Consider the following 21,884-nt stretch of genomic DNA (forward strand, 5'->3'; position numbering starts at 1 on the left):
TGGGTAAGCTGTTGGTGGGCATGAACAGGGCCCTTGGTGATAGTAAGTCACCTCTTTTCTCCTCCATTTGTTTTGTAATTTGAATGGATAGGCTGACATATCCGTCTTTCTTCGATTTTAGTCCCTCTGACCGTCAAATTCGTACGTTTTTCCCTTGCTCAACATCCCAACCTGCACATTATGACATGTCCAGGCATGTGGATTTGCATGACTGACGCAACATTTTCATATAGAGAACTGGTGTTGCGCATGGGAAACCTAATGCTCACAAGTTGATTCCTCGTTTCGTCACTGAATGGGGAGCGGGCGCTTTGACCGTAAGTCCACTGTCATCTTCCTTTTTCCCATGCGCCATACCGAACCCAACACTGACACTACAACCCTTCTGCCCTCCAGATTCACGGTCGATCTCGCCAACAACGCTACTCCAAACCTGCCGACTGGGAATACATCAAGACTTGCGTCACCGCCCTGCGCGAGTCCGTTGCCGACGCCAACCTTCCTCCCGTTCCCATCTTTGGAAACGGTGATTGTTTCTCTGCTGCTTCGTATTATGAGGAGATGGACAGAAGTGGGGTGGATGGAGTGATGGTCGCGAGAGGGGCGTTGATCAAGCCATGGATCTTTACGGAGATCAAGGAAAGAAGAGAGTGGGATATTTCTGCAGTGGAGAGGTTGGAGGGTATCAAAAAGGTGCGCTTTTGTGTCTTTTCTTCTTCCAAAATTTTCCATTTGGTCTCGAAGTATTGTATAGGGCTATACAAACTAACCACACCTACCTTCACAGTTCGCCGAATTCGGTCTCTCCCATTGGGGTTCCGATACCCAAGGTGTCAATACCACCCGCCGATTCCTATGCGAAGCCCTCTCCTTCCAACACCGATACATCCCCATTGGCCTCCTCGAACGTCTCCCCGCCAAACTCAACGAACGACCCCCAGCCTACAGGGGTAGAAACGAGCTGGAGACGCTTTTGGCGAGTCCGTTTGCCGGTGATTGGGTGAAGATTTCAGAGATGTTTTTGGGCAAGGTGGATGAAGGGTTTTCGTTTGTGCCGAAACATAAGAGTAACGCGTATGGAGGGGAAGAGGCGCAGGGCTAAATGGCGGGCATTGGCATGTTGGGCGTTTTTGTGGGGATTTTTTCTTTTTGTTCAAGGTCATCCGGTGGGCGAGCTGTCTTGATTACGCGACCGAATCTAGTCTCTCGCTACTGTATACTTTACGTACCGGCTCATGCATTCTACAGACTTGCTGAGATGTTAACTGATAGCACATTATTTCATTTAGAGATAATGAATCGGATCATGATAAAAACAGCACGATAGAACAAGCTCCAAACTGCAAAGGCAGCCAATCGCGTTTACCTGGCGTGAGATGGCATAAGATCACGTAAGCATGGAGCAACGGCTAGATCCGAAGTGAAGAAGTTATACGGACAAAGCCGAAGACCGAGGCTCCGAGATTCCTTTTCGCGAATCTCGGATCGCGAGCTTTGCCTTATCAATCTCGCTTTTTGCACATCCTCCGTCTCTGGTGGCCTTTGCGATCTACCGTGATATTTCTAAACGCCTCTTCCCGACTCACTTGGAAAGTTCCCCCTTTTTTTTCCCTCCAAATAGTATGACAAAATCCCTTTACTCTCTTTTCTCCATCATCTTGCTATTCGCTGTATCGTCCTCGTTCGCCTTTGCTTCACCCCAAGCACAATATCACCAGCACGCCATGACGACCTCCCATCTCTTATCTGTGCACAATGACAGTAGCGGGCATAACCACACAGCACCATCACTCGAAACACTCATCGTCACCGTACCCGTCTCCGCTGAGAAACTCGCTGAGGTCAAGACTCACTTCAAGACAGTACATGTTTTTGACGAAGGAGAAACTGTCACGAAAGAGGCGGCGAGAGAGGTAGAGGTTTGGTACTCGAATTACTTGGGTATTCCGAAAGAGATTGAGTATGAAGATGTACCGAACTTAAAGCTTGTTCAATTGACTAGCGGTAAGTCTCAGTCACCTTCGATTGCTCCTTCACAACGGAACTGAACTTTATTTTTGCAAATAGCGGGCGCCAACCTCGCCCTAAACAGTCCAGTTTTGAAGAACGAAGAGGCTCGTAAGAGAATTGATATCTCCTCCGCTTCAGGTAAGTCATCTTTATTTTGATCAAAAAGATGATTGAACCTTTGGATGTAAGCTGATAATTCTCGCCTCGAAATTACCAGGTATTCACGCCATCAGTATTCCTCAGTGGATCATCTCGCAGACTGTCAGCTGTAAATGATTCTTCTTAATCTCTGCAACATCCTCGATGGTCGATTAAATATCGGTTACTAACGACTTTGATGGATAGTATACATGCACCTTTACTTGCAAACTTTTAATCTCCGGGTAAGTCTTGATTTTTATCAATCTACTGAGCTAGGCCCATTAACGAATGTTTCCGGCATGCTATATACTTCATCTACAACAGACAAACCAGACATGGAGTCGTGATATCCCACAGCTACCTCAACTTAACGGTATAAAGCACGGTAACAGTGGTAAATCACTGTATGGAAAGACCGCTGGTCTTTTGGTATGTCCCTCTGTCCCTTCTTTCCTCGCTCCTACCTCCATATTTCGCTTTAGTTCTCATATATCTTGAACTGATGGGGGGTGGTGATAGGGATACGGACACATTGGTCGAGAGACCGCCAGACTCCTCAAAGCATTCAACGTCAACATCATTGCTGCCAACTCGAACGGCCAGAAGCGAGGAGATGACGGATATCTTATCCCTGGTACAGGGGATGCTGATGGTACGCTTTTTTTTTCATTCCTTTTCCCCATTCCCATCTGCCTTACTTTCCATTTCTTCTTACCAGTCTAAAGTCGAGGTATTAACATTATGTTTTGTCAACAGGATCCATTCCTTCCGCATATTACTCCACTTCTGACGAAGAGTCTTTCAAGACGTTCTTGAGCAAATCAGACATCCTTATCGCGAGTTTACCTTCTACCCCTCAAACCAGATACTTGCTCAACCAGGAGCTCCTTTGTAAGTGCTTTTTCCCACTCGTTATCTTCTTTCAAATCGAGACTAAAGCTGATAATATCCTCTCCGATCTTTCGCAGCTCTGCTTCCCGAAGGCGCAGTATTCCTCAATGTAGGCCGAGGCGACCTCGTTAAATCCGAAGACCTCCTCGCAGCCCTCGCATCTGGCCCCCTCTCTGGCGTTGCCTTGGACGTTACCGACCCCGAACCCCTCCCAGACAATCACCCATTATACTCTCACCCGCAAGTCATCATCACACCGCATACGAGCTCAAATATAGAAGGATACTTTGATGTGGGTGCGGATTTGTTGATTGAGAATGTAAGGCGGGTGAGGAAGGGAGGTAAAGCGATCAATAAGGTTGACCCAGAGAAGGGTTACTAAGGTTGTAAGGTACCTTCTCGTAGAAACGCAAGGTAAGAAGAATACAGGAGGGAAGAGAAAGAGTGTGAAGCATTTTTGTAGTGAATCTGCTTTGGTAGTAATGATTTCGTTGGGACATGGATATATTGGTTTTTATATGATAGATATGCACATTGAAGGATTTCCGCTCTTTCGTACTTATTGGCATGTGCCATACTACTCTCGCACTGACGCATAGATTGTATAGGCTATAGCCGATCTACGTACCAGGAGCAGGGTATCACGAAGGATGGCGGCCACCTCCGCGAGAAAGGGGAAGTCATCACATCGGAACCTCAAAGTTCGTCACTCCTTCTATCGTGACCATCTCTCCATTCTTTCCTGTTCCGAGCCTCGAGCACCTTGACTCCCTTACTTTTCCTCCATACCGCTCTCCTTCTCCATGTCCCGCCCATCCATCATCCTCCACGCCACCCCTCCTCTCCATCCCCTTCCAGCCTCCGACGCCGAATCGCTTTACTACGCGGCCCTCCTCCAGCTTGCGGCCCCCGATGGCTGGGCTTTGACAAGAGGTGACTGGGGAGACAATGGTGGTATGTCCTCTACTATTCCAATTTTTTCGAGTTATAAACGTACTGATTACTAACAATAACGCAACGCTTCGCTCGATATCGGTATCGGTACAAACAGGCAAACTCCCATTCATAACCCATCTCGCGCATCCCGTTCCGCCTGCACACCTTTCTTCGTTACCGTCCTTCTCCGACCCGGATGAAGAATTGGAGGATGGGGAAAAGCTAGATGCGGCTTGCTGGAAGGCGTATATCGAGGGAAACGTTGTTGATATTGTCGTACGTCATTCCATTACCTGCACGTCTCGCTTTGCCTTCGTTGCGGAATCGAGAAAATGCTCACCCACTGCCTCTTCCTTCCGCTTTACATACCGACAGAACCACACATACTATTCCCTCCCGCCCAATTACCCTTCCACCGTCGCCAAATCCCAATTCGCTGGTCTCCCGTTTCCCATGAACCAATATATCCCCCAGAGGATCAGGAGCATCGTCAAGAGTCGTTTAGAGTTTGTCGGCCTTTGGGGTTTGGGTGGATTAAACGTCGGTAAGTGCCGAGTCTCATGCTGAAGAAAACATTGAAGAAGGAAATAAAGCCAACGAATGTGCGAGGCTGATGGGTCGTTCAGGCGATGCGGAAGATGAAGATAGGAAGAGACAGGAAGAGCAATTCATCATCGGTCCGGGAGGCACCACTGCCCCTCGCGCATGGACTGGGTGGAGGTCAGGTCAGGAGACGGACAAACGAAGGCGCAAATGGGGTGAACAGCAGGTAAGTCCTCATCTACACTGTACATGCGCCCTGTGTAGGGGTTGTTCCCTTTTCAACTTGTCCCACTGGACAACGGAGGCTGATGTATGGGCTTCCAAATGAATAGCTGGAACAGAAGATCAAAGCCATCTTTGATTCGCTTGCGAGGAGGCTGGGCAAAAAGGCATACTTTTTCGGCGAACGGTGAGTCCCATTAATGCTTCATTTCGGCAGTATCGCAAAAGATGGTTTGAAGCTAAATAGTATCCCCCTCCTTCAATAGACCAACAACTGTTGATCTTGCGCTTTTCGCTCAACTCGCATTTGTTCTCACCCCTACTCTTCCCAATCCCCTTCTTCCCAACATCTTACGCTCATCATACCCTTCCCTCGTTGGGCATCACGATCGATTACTCGAACGACTCTTTTCATCATGGTCTACCGTCCCTATGGCGGTGAGTCAGACCCCTGCGCGAACGACGTGGGGTGAGACGTTTGCCAGTTGGTTACCCGGTCCTTCAAGATCTCGAACTCAACCCTCATCTTCATCCTCAACAGATTCCAAGGAGAATAGCAAAGGTGGTTCCCCATCCAAACCGAAGACAGACAAGCAAAAAGCATTTGAAAGAGGACGCTGGCTCTGGTTCGCAGGTGCGGCGGTGTCGATGGTGACGTACTTGTTCGTCAGTGGGGTGATTGCTTTTGAGTTTGGGGATGAAGAAGAGGACGAGGATTGGGTTGCTTATGAGGAGGACGGGGAAGGAGAAGTGGGTGAAACGACCGTTTTGGATTACGAGGAGGAAGAGTAGAGGTAGTATCTGTATTGTTACGGTACTAATTTGTTGGAGGACCGAATGTCTTCGGTAATAAAAGACCTTTCCCTGGGACGCAAGGCGGTAAAACGAGGGATCTCAATGCATTTACATCGCAACCGTGCAGTCGAAGTATGTTTTCTGTCCTTTGAAACTCCCTGGCCTTTATGCACTGTAGAATTATATCCACCAGAACCGGCGGATGAACTGAAATAGCTGTAATTTATTTATTACTTGCGTGAGGCGGCTATGACCGAACGCCAGGTGGAGGTGAGTTGAAGGTGTTCCGTCGAGGGGACAAGGATTGTGAAAATAGATACTCTTCATCTACATTTACATCCTGACTGATAGACACAAATACTAGCTATACGATCGCCAATATCCTCTCCACCACTCCGATGGTCTCACTGCGCTCTGTGTCAAGCCTATAGCCACTTCGCAGGAGTAGACAAGAGCGTAATAAAACAACTAACAAGTGTCAAGTGTCAACCTGCGATCACGTCTTCCAGATCTCCAGCATCTCGACTTCGTTCCAACAAAGGAGCATATTATCAGTGATTGGGCGATTTATGACTGTAAAGGACTAGAACCATTTCAGGGGTTGAAGTAAGGACAAACAAAGAGCAAAAGGATACGATCTGACAGTCCGCGTGGGCGAAACAAAGGAACGGTGAGCCTGACGTCCTTCACTATACGCTCATATGCGGAGAGATATATATTTATTGGTCTGTTATATATCTTTTAGACACCAATTCGTATTCCTACAGTTCAATTTCTATCACAAAGGAGGCTGATTCATGAGCATGCCTTCTTATAACGCATCGACGTATGCGTCCGAAACGGAGACGCTCTTACCCCGCTCCCCGCCTTCTCCCCGTTTTCCCACTTCTTCAGACCAGTACGCCGATGATGACCATGATCTTCCCGTCCAAATTGACAGCTTTCTTCGCAATGTCAAGATATGTAAATCGGCTCTTGGGGCATCCCTGTTAGGCACCTTCGCGATGGAAGTATGGCACTTGTCTATGTCTGCAGCGGAGGTAGGACATCGAAGGCGTAGTGAAACTCAACAGAAAGCTGTAGAAGCCAGTATGTGGGCGGACATATTGGGAACAACAATCATTGTAAGTGTCTTTGAAATATTCCTAGTATTTGCGTCATTATATCTGTTGAGGCACTCTGATGAGTGTATTCGAATCTACTAGTGCTTCTTATCGATCCTCTACCTCGCATCACTCTTGAAACCCATAACCGTCCCCTCTGTTTCCCTTTCCCCAAAAATGCAAAACTCCTCCCTCCACCGTTCCCTCTGTACTACTACTTTCACCTCCATCCTCTTCCTCCTCATCGCCCATTCTTCTCCGGGTGTAGCCTACACTGTATGGACCCATCTCTCATCGCCAAGGTTGGACGATCCAATGGCAGAAGGAGTATACCACCTCCGTATGGTGGGATTGATCTTGGTCCTCTCAAGCGTGGGATTTATGCGTCGGGGTCCAAAGATGTACTTCCGTCCACCGAGATTAGGGACAGGATTCGGGTTGAATAGGGAGCCCGAATGGGAGAGTAAGAAGAAGAATGGACATGAAATTGGTGAATATGGGGAAGATGGATATCAAAATGGTGATGAGGACAGGAGAAAGGGGGTGGTTATCAAATTGACGCCTGCACAAGAGATTGATGATCCCCTGACCTCCGCAGCGTCGGCGATTACCATCGAACGGCAACGACTACCCCCCAAAGTTCGTGAAGAGCCAAAATCTAATGTATTCGATTACAACAACTCTTCAATGATTAACTTTGTCCTCCTTACCTATGTAAGTTCTTCCCTATCGTCTGTTTTTATGTTCAGATTAAACTAAGCCCTTCGCTGACGGAGCGATCTCGGCAGATTGCTCCCCTCGCCATCCGTTCTGCACATGTAGCAAGTCTTCATCAATCCGATCTTCCTATTCTTGAAGATGAGACGAGAAATAGTGGGGTATACGAGACAGCGTTTGCATCCAACTCTGCTTCGCACACGAAGATAACTGGATTGAAACGGATGGTGGGATCAAAAACGACCACGAGCTGGCAACTCGTCAAAACACTTTGGGCCGGCAGGGGTTGGACTGTGTTCATCTGTATGTTCTCCCTTTCCCCTCATTACTTTTCCTGTTTCCACTAGCAAACAATCGCTGATATCTTTCTTTGAACCGCATCACAGCTTTTGTACTCGAAACTACCCGCAATCTCATTAGCTTCATCCAAATCGCCGCCTTACACGAAATCATCCAGTCATTCAATCAATCTCCAGGAGAGGACAAGAGCTATGCGTACTTGATGTGTTGGGCAATGTTCTTCGGCCAGACGGTAGAGGTCTTGTTGGCAGCTTACTGTTGGTTAGTTCTTTTTTTCAGTTTCTTGCCTTCAGGTTGATGAGGTCCGATGGGGCTGACAGAGGTGACAGTGTACGAGAGAATTATATGCTCCATATTCCTGTACGAATGAGCATCAGCTCCATTGTACGTTCTCCTATCTCCACTTCATCCCTTCACTCGCTAACCTATCGTCAACAGATCCTTGCCAAAATTCTGCGTACAACCGATGCTAAAGCCCTCGAAGCGCACAACACGATCGATTCTAACTCCGATGACGGGCATGTGCGAAAAGGTACAAAAGAGAAGAAGACAAGCGGAGCGCAAGGACGAAGTCAGGTGATGAACCTGCTCACGATTGATACGAACACTGTCGCTTCGCTGGCTACGCATACATGGGGCTTTACCAACGGTATCACTACATGTACGTACTATGCTCTTTATCTCTCTGGGCCCGTCCATCCCTCTCTTCCAGTTCTTTTCTCTTCTTCTTTCCTCCATTTGTCCATCTATGCTGCCTATCCGTCTATCTCGATCCCGATAGAAGAGCTAACGGTACAATGTTAGTAATTATCGGAGCCGGTATGTTGTATGGAATGTTGGGTGTCAGCGCCTTTGTGGGTATAGCGTGCGTACCGCTCAGTACGCCTCTAACGTGGCTAGTCGCCAAGCTGATCTATCGTAAGTCCTTCCCTACCTTCTGTCCGAATCAACTCAGATCATGGTGAAGAACGGATGTGATGCTGATAAGGGGGTCATTCAGGTTGTGATATTGAGTGGGCCAGGGCTCGGGATGCTAGGACAGGGGCTTTGAAAGAGTTTTTACTAGGCATCAAGGTCATCAAGGTAGTGTTCTTCTCACTAATACTCCATCACCCAGCCTTTTCCTGGAAACTGACGAAAATAGTTGAATGCCTTTGGACCTTACTTTATGCATCGGATCTCGAAGCTACGGGCTCACGAAGTCAAGTACGTCGGCTCCCTCTTTGCCTACGCTCTCTCTCGCGCCGAATTCACTAACGGCGCTGTCGTTCTGCAGATGGCAGCGATGGCGCTTCACTCTCGGCACAGCATTCAACGTCCTAGCGGACCAACTCCCCATTCTCTCTATCCTCATCACCTTTGCATTCCATACTAAGATCATGGGGCGCCCGCTTGATGCACCTACCGCTTTCGTAGCACTTAACATGTATGTTGACGTCTGTTTGCTTTCTAGAAAGAAATTTTTTTCAAAAATTTAGAGAGAGAAGCAGCTAATCTATTTGTCCAATATTAGCTTCAATCGCGTCAAAGACGGCCTCCAAACATTCCCCCAGATCATCCAAACATTTCTCTCGTGCAAAGTATCCCTCGACCGTCTATCACGCTATCTTTCGCAACCGGAGATTGATGATGACCGCTGGGAAAGCATTTCAAGGAGAATTATCTGCCGAGATGCCACGATTACTTGGCCTATAGGGGAAGGTATTGATAAGGGAGATACAGGAAGATTCAAGCTTGAAGGCCTGGATCTGAAGGTACCGGAAGGAAGGTTGAGTTTACTTTGTGGACCGCTTGGTTCGGGAAAGACTTTGTTGGTGAATTTGACATTCTGTTACTGTCCAGTTATCGTTTGAAGCTGATCAATTACCTTCCAATCTCAGCTCCGAGCTTTCTTGGGTGAGGCGAAGGTCGAAAAGTGCTCCGTCCTTGCGCCCAAAAGTCTTCCCGATGCTACTCCCATCCTTCTTGACAATGAGATTGAAGCAGCCGTTCACTGGACGGCTCAACACTGGCTCAATGACTCCATAGCGTATGCCCCTCAACAGAGTTTCATCCGACATGGTACTCTTCGCGATAATATTCTTTTTGGACAGCCGATGTGGAGAGAGAGGTATCAGGAAGTGCTGAGACAGGCTGCGCTTTTGCAGGATCTAGAGATCTTGGAGGATGGTGACATGACAGAAGTGGGAGAGAACGGGGTGACGCTGGTACGCCCGGTTGTCTCCACATCCTTTCCTCTTCAATAGCTTACTTGGGCATAGAGTGGTGGTCAGAAAGCAAGAGTCAACCTTGCGCGCTGCATCTACTCCCGCGCTTCAACCATCTACCTTGACGACATTCTCTCCGCTGTTGACGCCCATACTGCCCAATTCATCTATCAAGAATGTCTTCAAGGTAGTCTGCTCAAGAACCGAACAGTTGTTCTCGTCACCCACCATGTGCGCCTGGTTTTGCCCGCCGTCAGCTACGTCATTTCTCTCAATACGGAAGGACGAATCGATCAAGCGTGTTCTCCTTCTCAAATCGATCTTAACACCTTATCGGAATCTGCCCCAAAGTCTCCCATCAATAGTGAAGACATAACGCCGGCTGCTCAACTCGAGAAAAAGCGGCTCATCAACGTCGGCGCCCTCGACGCTAAAACTACGCGTAAACTATACCAAGAAGAGCAAAGAGCTGTTGGTCGGGTCTCCGGTAGCCATTACTTCCTCATTTTCCGTGCAGCTGGCGGAATGTGGTACTGGCTCATTCTTGCCATACTATACGGTGGTCATCGAGCTCTTACGATGTTAAGGATCTTCTGGCTCGAACATTGGTCAGCCAACCCTAGCCCTGAACACCTCAATTACAACCTTATTGTTTACGCAGCCATCGTCAGCTTTGGGATCGTGACAGGCGCTTTCAGGTGGATATGGCTTTATGGGATTAGTAACGTTGGGTTCTACTCAAGAGGCAATAAACGTGTACATGACCTCATCATGGCAAGATTATTCTCTGCCCCGCTGCAATTTTTTGAGAAAACCCCACAAGGGAGGCTGCTGAATGTTTTTGGCCAAGATATGTGGAGACTTGATTGTAATGTGGCGGACGATTTTGGAAGTGAGTTGAGTCCTGCTCCCTGGTTAACTGGCGCTAACAAACAACCCCTTCTAAAGGAACAATCATGGCTAGTGAGTCTAACACGACTAATGCGAGAAACAAGTGCTCATCATGCGCAAGGTCTTGCGATTGTAACCTCTGCGGCTGTTGTCTTTTTCAAGGAACCCGTGGGTCTTTTCTTTTTGTGGGCGTCGGAGGCATGTACTGACCTTTCTGATGGCAGCTTGTCACCATTATCGCTGTTGCATTTGGGATACCTTTATTCTGGTTCAGTGGACAGTAAGTCGCCTTCTCAGGCAGCTTTACAAAATCATATCGATATTGAGGTCTGTGCTAGTCTCAACAAATTGCGATCAGATATACGCCGACTTACAGCTACTGCAAGTTCACCACTCTACTCACTTTACAATGAAGCCATCGATGGGATTGTTATGATTAGAGCATTTGGCCAGGATAAACTCATGATGGCGACAATGAAGGTGCTAAACAATCGGGAGCGGACAACTTACCTGGCGGACTGGACCGGTAAGTCAAGTTCTTTTGAATTCCTTACTGTTTCAAAAGCTAATGAGTCATAGTATACAACTGGGTCTCAGCTTTCATTCGAATTCTCACTAATGTGGTCATTACTGCCACTTCCTTTGTCTTGATTGAGAGAAATATTTCCCCCTCGCAAGCTGGTCTCATTTTGAATTTTGCTTTGACAGTTTCCGGTGGTACGTGAAGATCATTCTTTTCGACCGACTTGAAGCTAACTTTTTCGTGAAAGGTCTTTTTGGTTTGATGGAGCAGTACAGTCACCTCGAACAGACATTTGTCAGTGCAGAACGTATAAACCAATGTATGTTTACTTCGACCCTTCCTCCGCTGATAGGTAACTGACTCGAGTTGCTCCAGATATCACTATGTCGGAACATGAGTCTGAAGAGGGAGTATGTCCGCCTCCTGAATGGCCTCAACAAGGAAGGATAGATGTGAGAAAACTGAGTGTGAGATACGCTCCGGACCTTCCGCAAGTGTTGAAAAACGTTTCCTTCACGGTCGAGGTATGTTAGTATCTCTCAAAAGCGAACATATTGCAACACTGACACGCTAGACAGCCTGGTATGCATGTCGGTCTGGTAGGAGCTACCGGTTCTGGTAAATCTACTTTGGCTTTGAGTCTGTTCCGCGCTATCGAGTATATGCAAGGAGAGATCATGATTGATGGTGTCGGTGAGTACCTTGATGCGAATGGCCTCGGTACTTGCTCATGATTATCCTAGACGTCTCGAGTCTCATCCTTTCCGAATTGCGAGGTCGATTGAATATGGTGGCGCAAGATGGAATGTTGTGCTCTGGTACTCTCAGAGAAGCGCTAGATGTTACGGGAGGAAGAAGTGCGCACGTTTTTCAGTTTCCGATCTTTCCGCTTACAATTACTCAGGCGATCAAGATATATTCGACGCTCTTCGCAAAGTGCATCTCATCTCTAATGAAATGTCACAAGAAGAGTTAGATGAGAACCCATTTGCGAACCTGGAAACATATGTGGCTATCGGTGAGCAAATACAAGTCAACAAGCTCTGTATCTTTGCTGAACTGACTTCACTTGTTACAGAAGGAACGAACTTCAGTCAGGGACAGCGCCAACTTCTCTGCTTAGCGCGAGCGTTGCTCAAGCAGTCGAAGATCTTGGTTATGGATGAAGGTGAGTCCGGTTTCTTACATTGTCCGAGGATCAATCACTAAGACAAACTGTAGCGACATCGTCCGTTGACTTTGAGTAAGCACGGCTCGATATCGTTGTCTCATTAGTGCAATTATGCTAATTTGCGTCGTCCCAGGACGGATTCTAAGATCACTGCAATGATCAAGGAATGTTTTAGGGGCACTACAATGCTTGTCATCGCTCATCGTCTGGCGACGATTATGCAGTAGTAAGTATTGAGAGGCAACATATTGACAGCTGACTGACTTCTGTCGTTTAGCGATATGGTACTGGTATTGGATCAGGGTCAAATTATAGAGTCTGGTGGGTCCCAAGAGGGTCGCGGGCCGTCCTTAGTATCTTATATACTGATTTCCAATACAGGTAAACCTCAAGAGCTCATACATAACAATCAGTCTGTGTTCTATGGCCTCTGCATGGCACAAGGTAAAGAAGAATATGCGACCTTGTGTAAGATAGCTGCGATTACTGCATAGATTGTAGAACCATAGATTTTGTTATTATCATACGTATCTAGACCATTACAAGCGGCATGTATGTATGTTGAATAGCAAGAATCGGTGCAAATCCAATCGACAATGGATCTTGTCGCTCTCTTTGATGATCTACATAAACTGCTTCCTTTTTTTAAAACACTCATAATCATTCCAAAAGTCCCTGGCCGATCGTAAGAAGGGGTAGATGCAGACGATCAAATGCGCAGGAAAGGAGAAGACGGGCAAAGCTGGAAGACAATAAGACAGGGACAAGGATTTTGTTGTCAAATATCGAGAAATATTATTACATACATGTCTCCCAATGATTCATTATAATACAACAATCCTTTCCTCTTTAGTTCTCCAATCCTTGAGCTTCAAGATCAAAGATCAAAGATGCTCCTCACTCTCTTCCAAACTCAACGCCAGCACCACATTCTCCAGCCTCTGATTGCCTCCCAGCGCTTTGATTTCCTCCATAATCTGAACCTCGAGCTCTGTCAACACCTTGCGGGTATAATGAAATGATTTGGTATGGTTGCTAAGATAGTCGACGATGTGTTGTTTAAGGTCGATTGATGACGTCCGCTTCTGGAGCACATCTATAAAACACGAATTGAACAGGGAGATCAGTTGGTATGCTTGCCTGGATTTGGGGAAAAATATCTCAAACATGGGATGTGTAGGACTTACTTAAGATCTGCCGGTTGGAAGTATCTGCCCTAACGCCGTGCACCACAGGAAAACTGAATTTTCCTTCCGTCAAATCTTCACAGAAACCCTTGTTGCTCTTGTACTGCATTATAATATAGCGTAAGCTTGTGAATAGAGATTTCAAATAGGTCCAAGCACTCACGGCGGGTGACTGGAGGTTCATATAGTCATCTCGAATTTGGAACCACACCGAGATGAGGTTGACTAGCGGCACATAGTCTCTGCCCCACGATCAATATCGGAGCCCACACGGAAAGAGATGGCAACCCACACGTTAGAGTCCGATTTCGCCATCATGAGCTTCACCGCTAACCGCAAGAGTCCTCCAGCCTCTAAGTAAGAAAACGAATTAGTTCTTCACCATTGAAATCTCCACGGAAGACCTACTCCCAAGGACCATGTCAATATACTCCTTCTCTGTCGGACATGTCAGGCTATCTCGCCAGAACAAATCCATCCCTTGGCCTCGATGCAATTGCAACAGTTCCTCTGGAAATGGTGTGTAAAGTCAGCATCGACGCTCGCAGCTTATCTACCACCACTGACCATTGACAGCAGCCACCAGGTCGACTTCTTTATCTTTTCCCTTCCCCATCACTCCCGATCGTAGCTGAAGAAGTTCTTGAAAAGCGAGGAAATAAACGTAATTGGCCGCGTTAATGGTTTGGGGAACGCCGTAGATGGTATGAGCAACGGGAAGACCTCTTCTTAGTTCCGAGTTGTCTTCCACGTCATCCATTCTACATTGATATAAGCACTTGTTCTGATCTAATCTAATCGTAAGTGTATATGTTGACTTACAAAAGACTAGCATTGTGCAGCATTCTCACAACCTTTGTGATTACCTTTAAATCATCCTTATCAACCTCTAACCACTGATTGAAAGCGTCAATAAGTTTTGATCGTATTTCTTTGCCAGGATTTTGGGATATGTATATATAAGGTTCCATCAATATCTACGAGAGCAAAGACCAATATGTCAGTCACAGATATGAAGCCAGTGACGGGCGTAAGGAACGACCGGACGTACGTTCTCCTGTGATTCCGACCATTTTGGGTCGGCGATTGTTTGACGGAGGTTTGAATAGTCCATTGATACCAAGGTTCGGTTAGAAGAAGCGGCTGCGAGGGTTTAGACGATTAGGAATAAGGGCCAAATAGATAATCAAGAGCTGGGAAATCAACCAGAAATCCGTCAAGGTTCGCCGCTCTGACCGTCATGGTGAAGCGTGGAAGGCGACAACGTCAAAAGCGTAGACGTCATCATCTTTTGAGCCTCCTTGAGAACGGAGCTTTGTTTTATCTCCGCTAGTCCTTGTTCTCCCCGGGAAAGGTGGAGGTCTCAAGGCCGCAGGGGACTTCTTTGGCGAGTACCAACAAAGCTGATGCTCTTCTATCTTCTTTTGTTCCCAAGCGAGAAGGGTTAAATTCAGCAACCTCAATGATTTATCACTTACCCAGCAAAGAGGCTGTGAGTTGCTCCACGTTGTCGCACGCCTTGTCCACGCACATGCTGTTTCGATGTCTCACCTCCACTCGGCAAATTCCTATATCAATTTCGGCAAGAACGTCGGATTTGACCGAAAAACAGATCTCTCTCGATAAATTGATCTGGCCTGCTTCAGCCTTTTCGCCATTCTTTCCCTTTTTTCGATTTTAAGCCACCATCGAAGCTTTTCGCCTAAGCTTGGCTTGTGGTCTAATCACAGTTCTCCAATCGTGTGAAAGCCGATTAGTGTGGTTTTCCGTTTGTGAAGAGAAGGTACATTGGTTTTTCGAAGAGTGAGCGATACGCACAAGATTTGGTCTTGGCCGCGGCACGTTATCTCTGTTCAAAATGTCCGTTCATTTTCTGTATTCCGCTGACCGCTGATAAATCAATGATTCAGATGTCAAATGCATTCCTATCCTGTTCACTTTTTGCCGAAATCCCTTTTTTTTGCAATCCAGACCATCATTAAAAGAAGAGACAGACGAAGCTTTACGCCTCTGAAGGGTGGATACTCCATAAATCGAGTGGAACGACCTGCTGACATCCCATCTTCGTCACATTTATCTTTCCCATTTAGTCCGGCCAGAAAGTCTTGGCCCCTTACAACCACCATAGCAAGGCTTACCACATGATTAGTATAATAACACTACGAGACATCATGTCCTCTTCACTCCAACCGGCTCTCTTATCAAATCAAATGAGCATCACTGCCTCTTTACCGTCGTTAGACGATGCCAATCCTATAGACGACCCTAATCCGCGCACGGCCTGTGTCACGCCCAACTTAAGCAAGCTCACGCTCCTTAAAACCCCCATGTCAGAGTACAGTCCCACCACACCACCTCTTTCACTTCCTGTCCGCCTCGACCAACCCATCTCTCCGCTCTCCACTTCCGCCAAGATATTATCACCACCAGCTTATCCCGGATCAGGCACATTGTCTGATCCATATGTCGTCGATTTTTTACCATCTTCACCGCTCAATCCCTATAACTGGTCTAAAAGATACCGATGGGCGATTACCGCTTTGATAGGGGTGACGGCACTATGTCCTCCTTTTGCGAGTGTATCTTATTCCACAACGGTAGGAGAAGTGGTGGAAGCGTACGGGATTAGCAGGGAGCTAGCCATAGCTGGGATCTCACTCTTCATCCTAGGTGAGCCTTCTTCCCTTCTTCCCCCCCTACCACCAGTCAACCATTACCCATCACTCAAGCACTCTTTTACTCATCTCACCAACTCTTAAACTCTTACCAGGCTTCGGACTTGGACCCCTTTTCTGGGCCCCCATCTCCGAAATATATGGTCGCCAATTTGCCTTTGCCGCTTCCTACCCTATCTTCACAATCTTTAACCTCGGTACCGCTCTTTCCCATAATACTGTAGCATTGATGGTGACGAGATTTTTTGCTGGGGTTTTCGGAAGTTCTCCTCTGACCAACGCTGGTGCGCAAGTTGGAGATATGTGGGCTGTGTGAGTTGGTTCTATTTTAGATTGGAGTTGCTCTATGCCGAGGATGAATAGATGAAATTTCGGTACTGACCGTCTTTTGTTTATTGTAGGAATGAAAGAGCTCTGGCGACTAGTGTCTTTGCCCTAGCACCGTTCTTAGGTCCTGTGCTCGGTACGCTTTCATCTGTTTCTGTCGTCTTGTCATCTGAAAATTAACCAGAATATCAATAGGACCCATCGTTGGGGGATATGTAACTGAGCGTTGTGGCTACAGATGGGTATATTGGATCCAATTCATTTATGCTGCGTTAGTTTTTCATTCTCCTATTTCTCCCCTTCTCCTACCAATGCCACACAACTAACATATCCACTTCACCCTCCAAAAAAAGCGTCATGACCATCCTCTCTATCATCGTGGTCCCCGAAACGTACGCCCCCACCATCCTCCGCCGCCGCGCCCGTTCACTCCAAGCTGCAGCTCTATCAGAAGGCAGGGAGGAGTATTATATCGCAAAGTACGACACGGTCAAGAAGAGTAAGAGAGAAGTCATCCTGGTGGGACTATGTCGGCCTTTTGAGATGTTGTTTACGGAAGTCATTGTTGGTTGCTTGTCAATCTATGGTGCGTTGATTTATGGCATGTGAGTTTGTTCAAAAGGGCGGCGAAGAGAAAAGGAGGGTATTGATGTCTTGTAGATTATACTTATTCTTCACCGCTTTCCCTATCGTCTTTCAACAGACTCGAGGATGGACTGGTAAGCTCCCTTTCCTCATCTCATATCTCTCAGTTATTACTTTTGCTGACAGTTCATCCCTCTTTCAAGTCGGCGAATCTGGGCTTTCCTTCCTCGGTATGGGCGTCGGTCTCATCTCAGGTGTTATCCTAAACCCTTTCCTCTCCTCCCACTTCTATTCCCGTTCCCGCTCTCAATTGCAATCCCACCTCATATCTTCCGGACACGCTCACACCCATCCTCCTCCAGAAGCTCGTCTCCCTGTCTGCTGCATCGGCGCCATCCTCGCCCCTATCGGTCTCTTCTGGTTCGCGTGGACTTCCGCCCCACCCGTCCACTGGATCGTACCTATCATCGCCTGTCTCCCCTTCGGTCTCGCTTTTCTGCTGATTTTTACGAGCATGACGAACTACTTGATTGACAGTTATGAACTGTACGCAGCAAGTGCGCTCGCCGCCCAAGCGGTGAGTAGATGCATGTTTGGGGCGATCTTCCCACTGTTTGCGAGTCAGATGTATGAGACCTTGGGACTACACTGGGCAGGAACTTGTAGGTCCATTTTTTCAGAATCCAACTAATTGAACTTACGCATCAAAACAGTGGTCGCCTTCCTTTCCCTCGCCTGTGCACCCATGCCATTCCTATTCCACAGATATGGCCCCTACCTCCGGCGTAAATCCAAATACGCGCCTTCCATTCCTTCTGTCGCTTTGAACAAAGCAGGTGAAATAGAACAGGCGAGAACGGAGGATGAAAAGAATGAAGAGCACAGCGCTGTTAATCGGAGGAGGAGAGAACTGGAAGCTGGGGGAATAGAGCCGGAATGGGCGGCTGACGCGGGGTTGGATGCGCACACTGATGGTGCGGGAGAGAGGGAAAGAGCATGGGATGTGGAGAAAGGAATATAGGCAAAGTGAGAATGAGAATATGGTCATATAATTGGGCATTGATAGCATAATAATTGGGCTTGGTGGTCTTATAATGATCATGTAGGTTTTAATCAAAGAAATAATTGTGTTGTCAATCATCGGTCGACGGCACAACGGGCGAAAGCCCCGGCCCCCCCTGAGACTTTTTATTTCGAATCATCTTCCACGTCATGATTTTCCAGGTCTCACTGGCTAACGGACATATCGTCTTCACTGCTCACCACCAACTCACCACTCTCCAATCGCCCAATTATTCTCTTCAAGAGATCCAGAGAGATACACACCAGTCGGGCAGACACAAATCCACAATATGTCCTCCTTCGATCCATTCGAAACCCGTATCCAATTCATCAACCTCCTCCGCAAACTCAACGCCTCCCAGCAGTCTATCCAAAAAGTCACCAGCTTCGCCATCAACTATGGCTCAAGGTGCGGTGAAGACCTTTGGGAATGCGTGATTGAGCAGTGTAACAAGGTAAGCAGTATTATGTCAATGGTATCAATCATGATTCCTTTCATTCCTCTATATCCTCCTTCAACCCCTGCGTTATTCAACGAAACACATCGCAGTCCGAGCAAAAAAACTAACAAATCTTAAACTCAATGAATAGGGAACACTGAATACACGCATAAACATTCTCTACTTTCTCGATACCCTCGTTGAAGAAAGTCTTGCTCTGGGACCGAGCGAGGCGCCGTATGGCGTGTTATTGACTAGGGATCTCAAAACGTTGGTGGACAGTGTAGTACCGGATACAAATGCCGGAAAACTCAATCTGAAAAGCGCGAGACAGGTGAGCCATGCTCCTGAAATTACGAAAAAAAATGGGATTGCTGAAGGAACTTTTTTGGGGCGGTGTGGCATTTAGATTTTGGAGAGCTGGAGGTTGAGAAGAGTGGTAGACCCTAGTGTTGTTGGGGAGGTACTCAAGTCTTTAGAAGGAAGGAAATACGAGTACGTCTGCCTTCAAACTCGTAATCTTCTACCTGCAAAGCTGATCATTGGGGAATGGTGGACCATTGAGTAGTTCTGGACCATCACAAAAGCGGACGCACGAGCATGCATTCTCAAAGACAGATATTGTCAGACGGATGGAAGAAGACCGGGAACGTGTGAGTGTCTTCTCTTTCCATCTCACAATATCAAGGCATCATGGAAAGAAGAAGTCTTGCAATACTGACCAAAATATGACAATAGCACAAACGCTTACGTGAACGAATATGGATCCTCCCAATTCCGTCCCTTCTTCCGACTAAAAACAACGTCGCCGCCCCTACCACGCTTTCTTCAAGTACTTCAAATGCATCCCCCGCTACACCCGCTTCCCCGCACCCATCTGCTCTCGTATCCTTTGCCCAACATCCACCCCAATCTTTGCATCTTTCTGCCTCGGTCTCAGCAGGAGCAGGAGTAGAGGATGATACGGCTATCTCAGAGAACGCGTTGGATGTAGAATTTGAACAGATTTGGGATAGGGTACCTGAGGAAGGGTTAGATGACGATGATATACTTCAAATGAGAGCGTGAGTTGGTCTCTTTTTCCTTTTTCCTCTTCCTCTCTATCTCTTCTACCTACTTCTTTTGGCTCCTCATTTCCGCCTTGGGGCGAACAAAACGCCACAGACTTGGTCACACGTTCCCATCATACAGTGAACACAATGTACAACGTACTGACATCTGCATGTAGCGATATGAGAAGAGCCAAACTCGAAATAGCCCCTACCTCAACCGCCCCAATCCAAACCGATGTTTGAAATTCATGACGAACAGGAAAACCTGCGGAATGACCTTGCACTGTCTGTGTTTGTTTTAGACCTAATATGCGGCTTGCGGTCCTACGTGGTCTGTACGTATAGCTATACGGTTACGAAAGCGGGGGGGCATCCTCCATCATCTTTGCATGTCGGCCTCCGGCTGTCAGACGAACGTGTACATGCTTGCATGTTCTGTACAAGTTAATCACCGATTACCAATCTTCAAGCGTTACAACTCACACCAAATCGCTTTCGATACGCAAGAGTAGCATCAAAGCAGAACTAGACAGAAATGAACTATCAGGGCAATCACTGTCATATTGTACCATCTATTGGATCCTCTTATATAGCTGCGGTACCTCAATTATAGAAGATGTAATACTATTATTTGAACGCACCGGTCCCTCTAAGCATTGTATCGTCCCAGTCGATCTTTTTTGTAGCGGCGCAGGTATCTCAAATGTACGTGGCTGACATCGGAAGGGGCTTATTATTTACGGCGGTACGACCGGCGGTCTCCAGCTTTCTGCGGCTGATTGTCGGACGGCCTGTTTCTGCCCGTTCGTACGTTTGTTCCAATCATTTCGTCTTTCATTTCGTCACATATCTCATCTTTTAACCCCTCACCTGATTCCTTTTCCGTAAGATCACTATCCATGGCATCTCCAGCGCTGCAAAAGTCGACGACTCCAGGTCCGCTTCAGAACATATACTACGAACGGGTACGTCCCCAACCAACATCGCCATTCCCAACTCTCAACTCTCATCTTCCATACCATTCAATTGAATTTGCTGACCACCCATTCTTTCCTTGGGCTCCTAACCACCTATACTTGTGATCCATGATCGTATAAAAAACAGAAAGTAGCCACGGAAAAACCATGTTACATCTGTCGTCGCCCTACCACCACTGTGCTCGCCACGCTCAAGATGGAAGATTGGCTATACGCCTGTGATGGGCATTTATCTGACCTGTACGTACCACGCCATCCAAAGGTGTACCACTGATTATCAGAGCTGACTTTGAATTTGATTTGTGTCGTGTTGTGTTTGTTAATAGGGGATTGTAAGTCCCCGTTCCGTCATTTCCTGTCAGAGGACCATACCCCTTTTCTGGACGTTTCTATCAAGTTGCACCCCCCAGACTTATTGTTTTTTTTTGGTTGGTTCTGATCAAAACACAGTGCATCTCTCATACCACCACCCACACCTGCTTCTCCTACACCAGCAAAACCGTCGCCAGAAGATATACGCAAGGTGGTCGCAGAGTACCAAGCTCGAGAAGCGGGAAGGTCCAAATCTGCCGCTGGGAAGGATAAAGAAGGTGAAGGGGGACCTAAAGATCAGGATAAGGGTAAGGAGAAGGGTAGAGAGTCACCGAAATCGCCAGCATCCCCAGCGCCAGCATCAACACCGACGCCAGCTCCAACACCAACCCATCGGAAGTTTGCTCTCCATCGTGCTATCTTTGATATGAGGAGGAATGAATTGAAGAGACGGGAGATGGGTGTCAAAGCGAGGGAGGTTGGGAGGGGTAAGCCTTGTTTCTTTCGACGACGTAGAATTGGACGATGGACACCCAAGAATAGTGTCGCAAGAAAATGGCTGATACTTGGGGTGTAGGATTACCACAAGTTCCTCGGACAGGATTCTAGATGTATGATTTGATTATAAGGGCAGGGATTATATAGCTGTTTGTACATATATATGCATATGCATTGTTGTTTTGTTTATACTGTCGTTCTCGCCGTAGTTTTTCTGTATGCCGTCATTTTATTTATTCCGCGGGGGACAACAAGTTTGCGTCTCATTTCAATCTCCATCTTAATCTCAATCTTTACTTTTTTCCACAAAAACCACGAA

The 21,884-nt window shown here is 47.1% G+C and overlaps 8 protein-coding genes across 8 annotated transcripts in view; 7 read left to right on the forward strand and 1 right to left on the reverse strand.

The window, feature by feature from the left end:
* The window catches only part of CNBH0060 (hypothetical protein), a gene marked incomplete at both ends in the record, with an annotated part of 2,821 nt that extends 1,719 nt beyond the window's left edge, over positions 1-1,102 (forward strand). The window contains 5 exons of the mRNA XM_768988.1: positions 1-42; positions 122-141; positions 234-317; positions 397-693; positions 788-1,102. The exon at positions 1-42 is cut by the window's left edge and continues 21 nt beyond it. Coding sequence (XP_774081.1) covers positions 1-42; positions 122-141; positions 234-317; positions 397-693; positions 788-1,102 — 758 coding nt within the window. The remainder of the gene's footprint in view (positions 43-121; positions 142-233; positions 318-396; positions 694-787) is intronic.
* A 520-nt stretch (positions 1,103-1,622) lies between these two features.
* CNBH0070 (hypothetical protein) lies at positions 1,623-3,424 on the forward strand (the record flags this gene model as incomplete). The annotated part of the gene is made up of 8 exons (XM_768989.1): positions 1,623-2,004; positions 2,068-2,148; positions 2,228-2,278; positions 2,356-2,393; positions 2,476-2,580; positions 2,671-2,803; positions 2,908-3,042; positions 3,120-3,424. The coding sequence occupies 8 exons, from the start codon at positions 1,623-1,625 to the stop codon at positions 3,422-3,424; spliced, it is 1,230 nt and encodes a 409-aa protein (XP_774082.1).
* A 421-nt stretch (positions 3,425-3,845) lies between these two features.
* Positions 3,846-5,535, forward strand: CNBH0080 (hypothetical protein; the record flags this gene model as incomplete). Its single annotated transcript, XM_768990.1, has 6 exons — positions 3,846-3,996; positions 4,094-4,254; positions 4,354-4,522; positions 4,605-4,747; positions 4,854-4,930; positions 5,010-5,535. 6 exons carry the CDS (start codon positions 3,846-3,848, stop codon positions 5,533-5,535), a joined length of 1,227 nt encoding a protein of 408 aa, XP_774083.1.
* Positions 5,536-6,335: 800 nt separating this feature from the next.
* On the forward strand, positions 6,336-12,944 carry CNBH0090 (hypothetical protein; the record flags this gene model as incomplete). Its single annotated transcript, XM_768991.1, has 28 exons — positions 6,336-6,662; positions 6,744-7,355; positions 7,391-7,661; positions 7,745-7,919; positions 7,988-8,042; positions 8,097-8,319; positions 8,463-8,576; positions 8,659-8,741; positions 8,803-8,864; positions 8,935-9,098; positions 9,189-9,472; positions 9,539-9,865; positions 9,920-10,757; positions 10,814-10,828; positions 10,878-10,924; positions 10,981-11,036; positions 11,095-11,282; positions 11,354-11,473; positions 11,527-11,598; positions 11,655-11,803; positions 11,858-11,972; positions 12,023-12,136; positions 12,184-12,297; positions 12,358-12,447; positions 12,501-12,522; positions 12,584-12,676; positions 12,728-12,771; positions 12,832-12,944. The coding sequence occupies 28 exons, from the start codon at positions 6,336-6,338 to the stop codon at positions 12,942-12,944; spliced, it is 4,887 nt and encodes a 1,628-aa protein (XP_774084.1).
* A 390-nt stretch (positions 12,945-13,334) lies between these two features.
* On the reverse strand, positions 13,335-14,751 carry CNBH0100 (hypothetical protein; the record flags this gene model as incomplete). Its single annotated transcript, XM_768992.1, has 8 exons — positions 13,335-13,546; positions 13,638-13,740; positions 13,801-13,879; positions 13,930-13,990; positions 14,046-14,147; positions 14,205-14,398; positions 14,460-14,614; positions 14,689-14,751. 8 exons carry the CDS (start codon positions 14,749-14,751, stop codon positions 13,335-13,337), a joined length of 969 nt encoding a protein of 322 aa, XP_774085.1.
* Positions 14,752-15,778: 1,027 nt separating this feature from the next.
* Positions 15,779-18,245, forward strand: CNBH0110 (hypothetical protein; the record flags this gene model as incomplete). The annotated part of the gene is made up of 8 exons (XM_768993.1): positions 15,779-16,307; positions 16,408-16,624; positions 16,714-16,775; positions 16,835-16,910; positions 16,993-17,244; positions 17,300-17,358; positions 17,428-17,886; positions 17,938-18,245. The coding sequence occupies 8 exons, from the start codon at positions 15,779-15,781 to the stop codon at positions 18,243-18,245; spliced, it is 1,962 nt and encodes a 653-aa protein (XP_774086.1).
* A 331-nt stretch (positions 18,246-18,576) lies between these two features.
* Positions 18,577-20,021, forward strand: CNBH0120 (hypothetical protein; the record flags this gene model as incomplete). The annotated part of the gene is made up of 6 exons (XM_768994.1): positions 18,577-18,741; positions 18,878-19,060; positions 19,136-19,221; positions 19,295-19,379; positions 19,465-19,790; positions 19,955-20,021. 6 exons carry the CDS (start codon positions 18,577-18,579, stop codon positions 20,019-20,021), a joined length of 912 nt encoding a protein of 303 aa, XP_774087.1.
* A 656-nt stretch (positions 20,022-20,677) lies between these two features.
* On the forward strand, positions 20,678-21,676 carry CNBH0130 (hypothetical protein; the record flags this gene model as incomplete). Its single annotated transcript, XM_768995.1, has 4 exons — positions 20,678-20,743; positions 20,883-20,995; positions 21,206-21,555; positions 21,645-21,676. 4 exons carry the CDS (start codon positions 20,678-20,680, stop codon positions 21,674-21,676), a joined length of 561 nt encoding a protein of 186 aa, XP_774088.1.
* Between the last annotated feature and the right edge of the window lie 208 nt (positions 21,677-21,884).

This window comes from Cryptococcus neoformans, chromosome 8, assembly GCF_000149385.1.
Source record: "Cryptococcus neoformans var. neoformans B-3501A chromosome 8, whole genome shotgun sequence".
Taxonomy (NCBI): domain Eukaryota; kingdom Fungi; phylum Basidiomycota; class Tremellomycetes; order Tremellales; family Cryptococcaceae; genus Cryptococcus; species Cryptococcus deneoformans.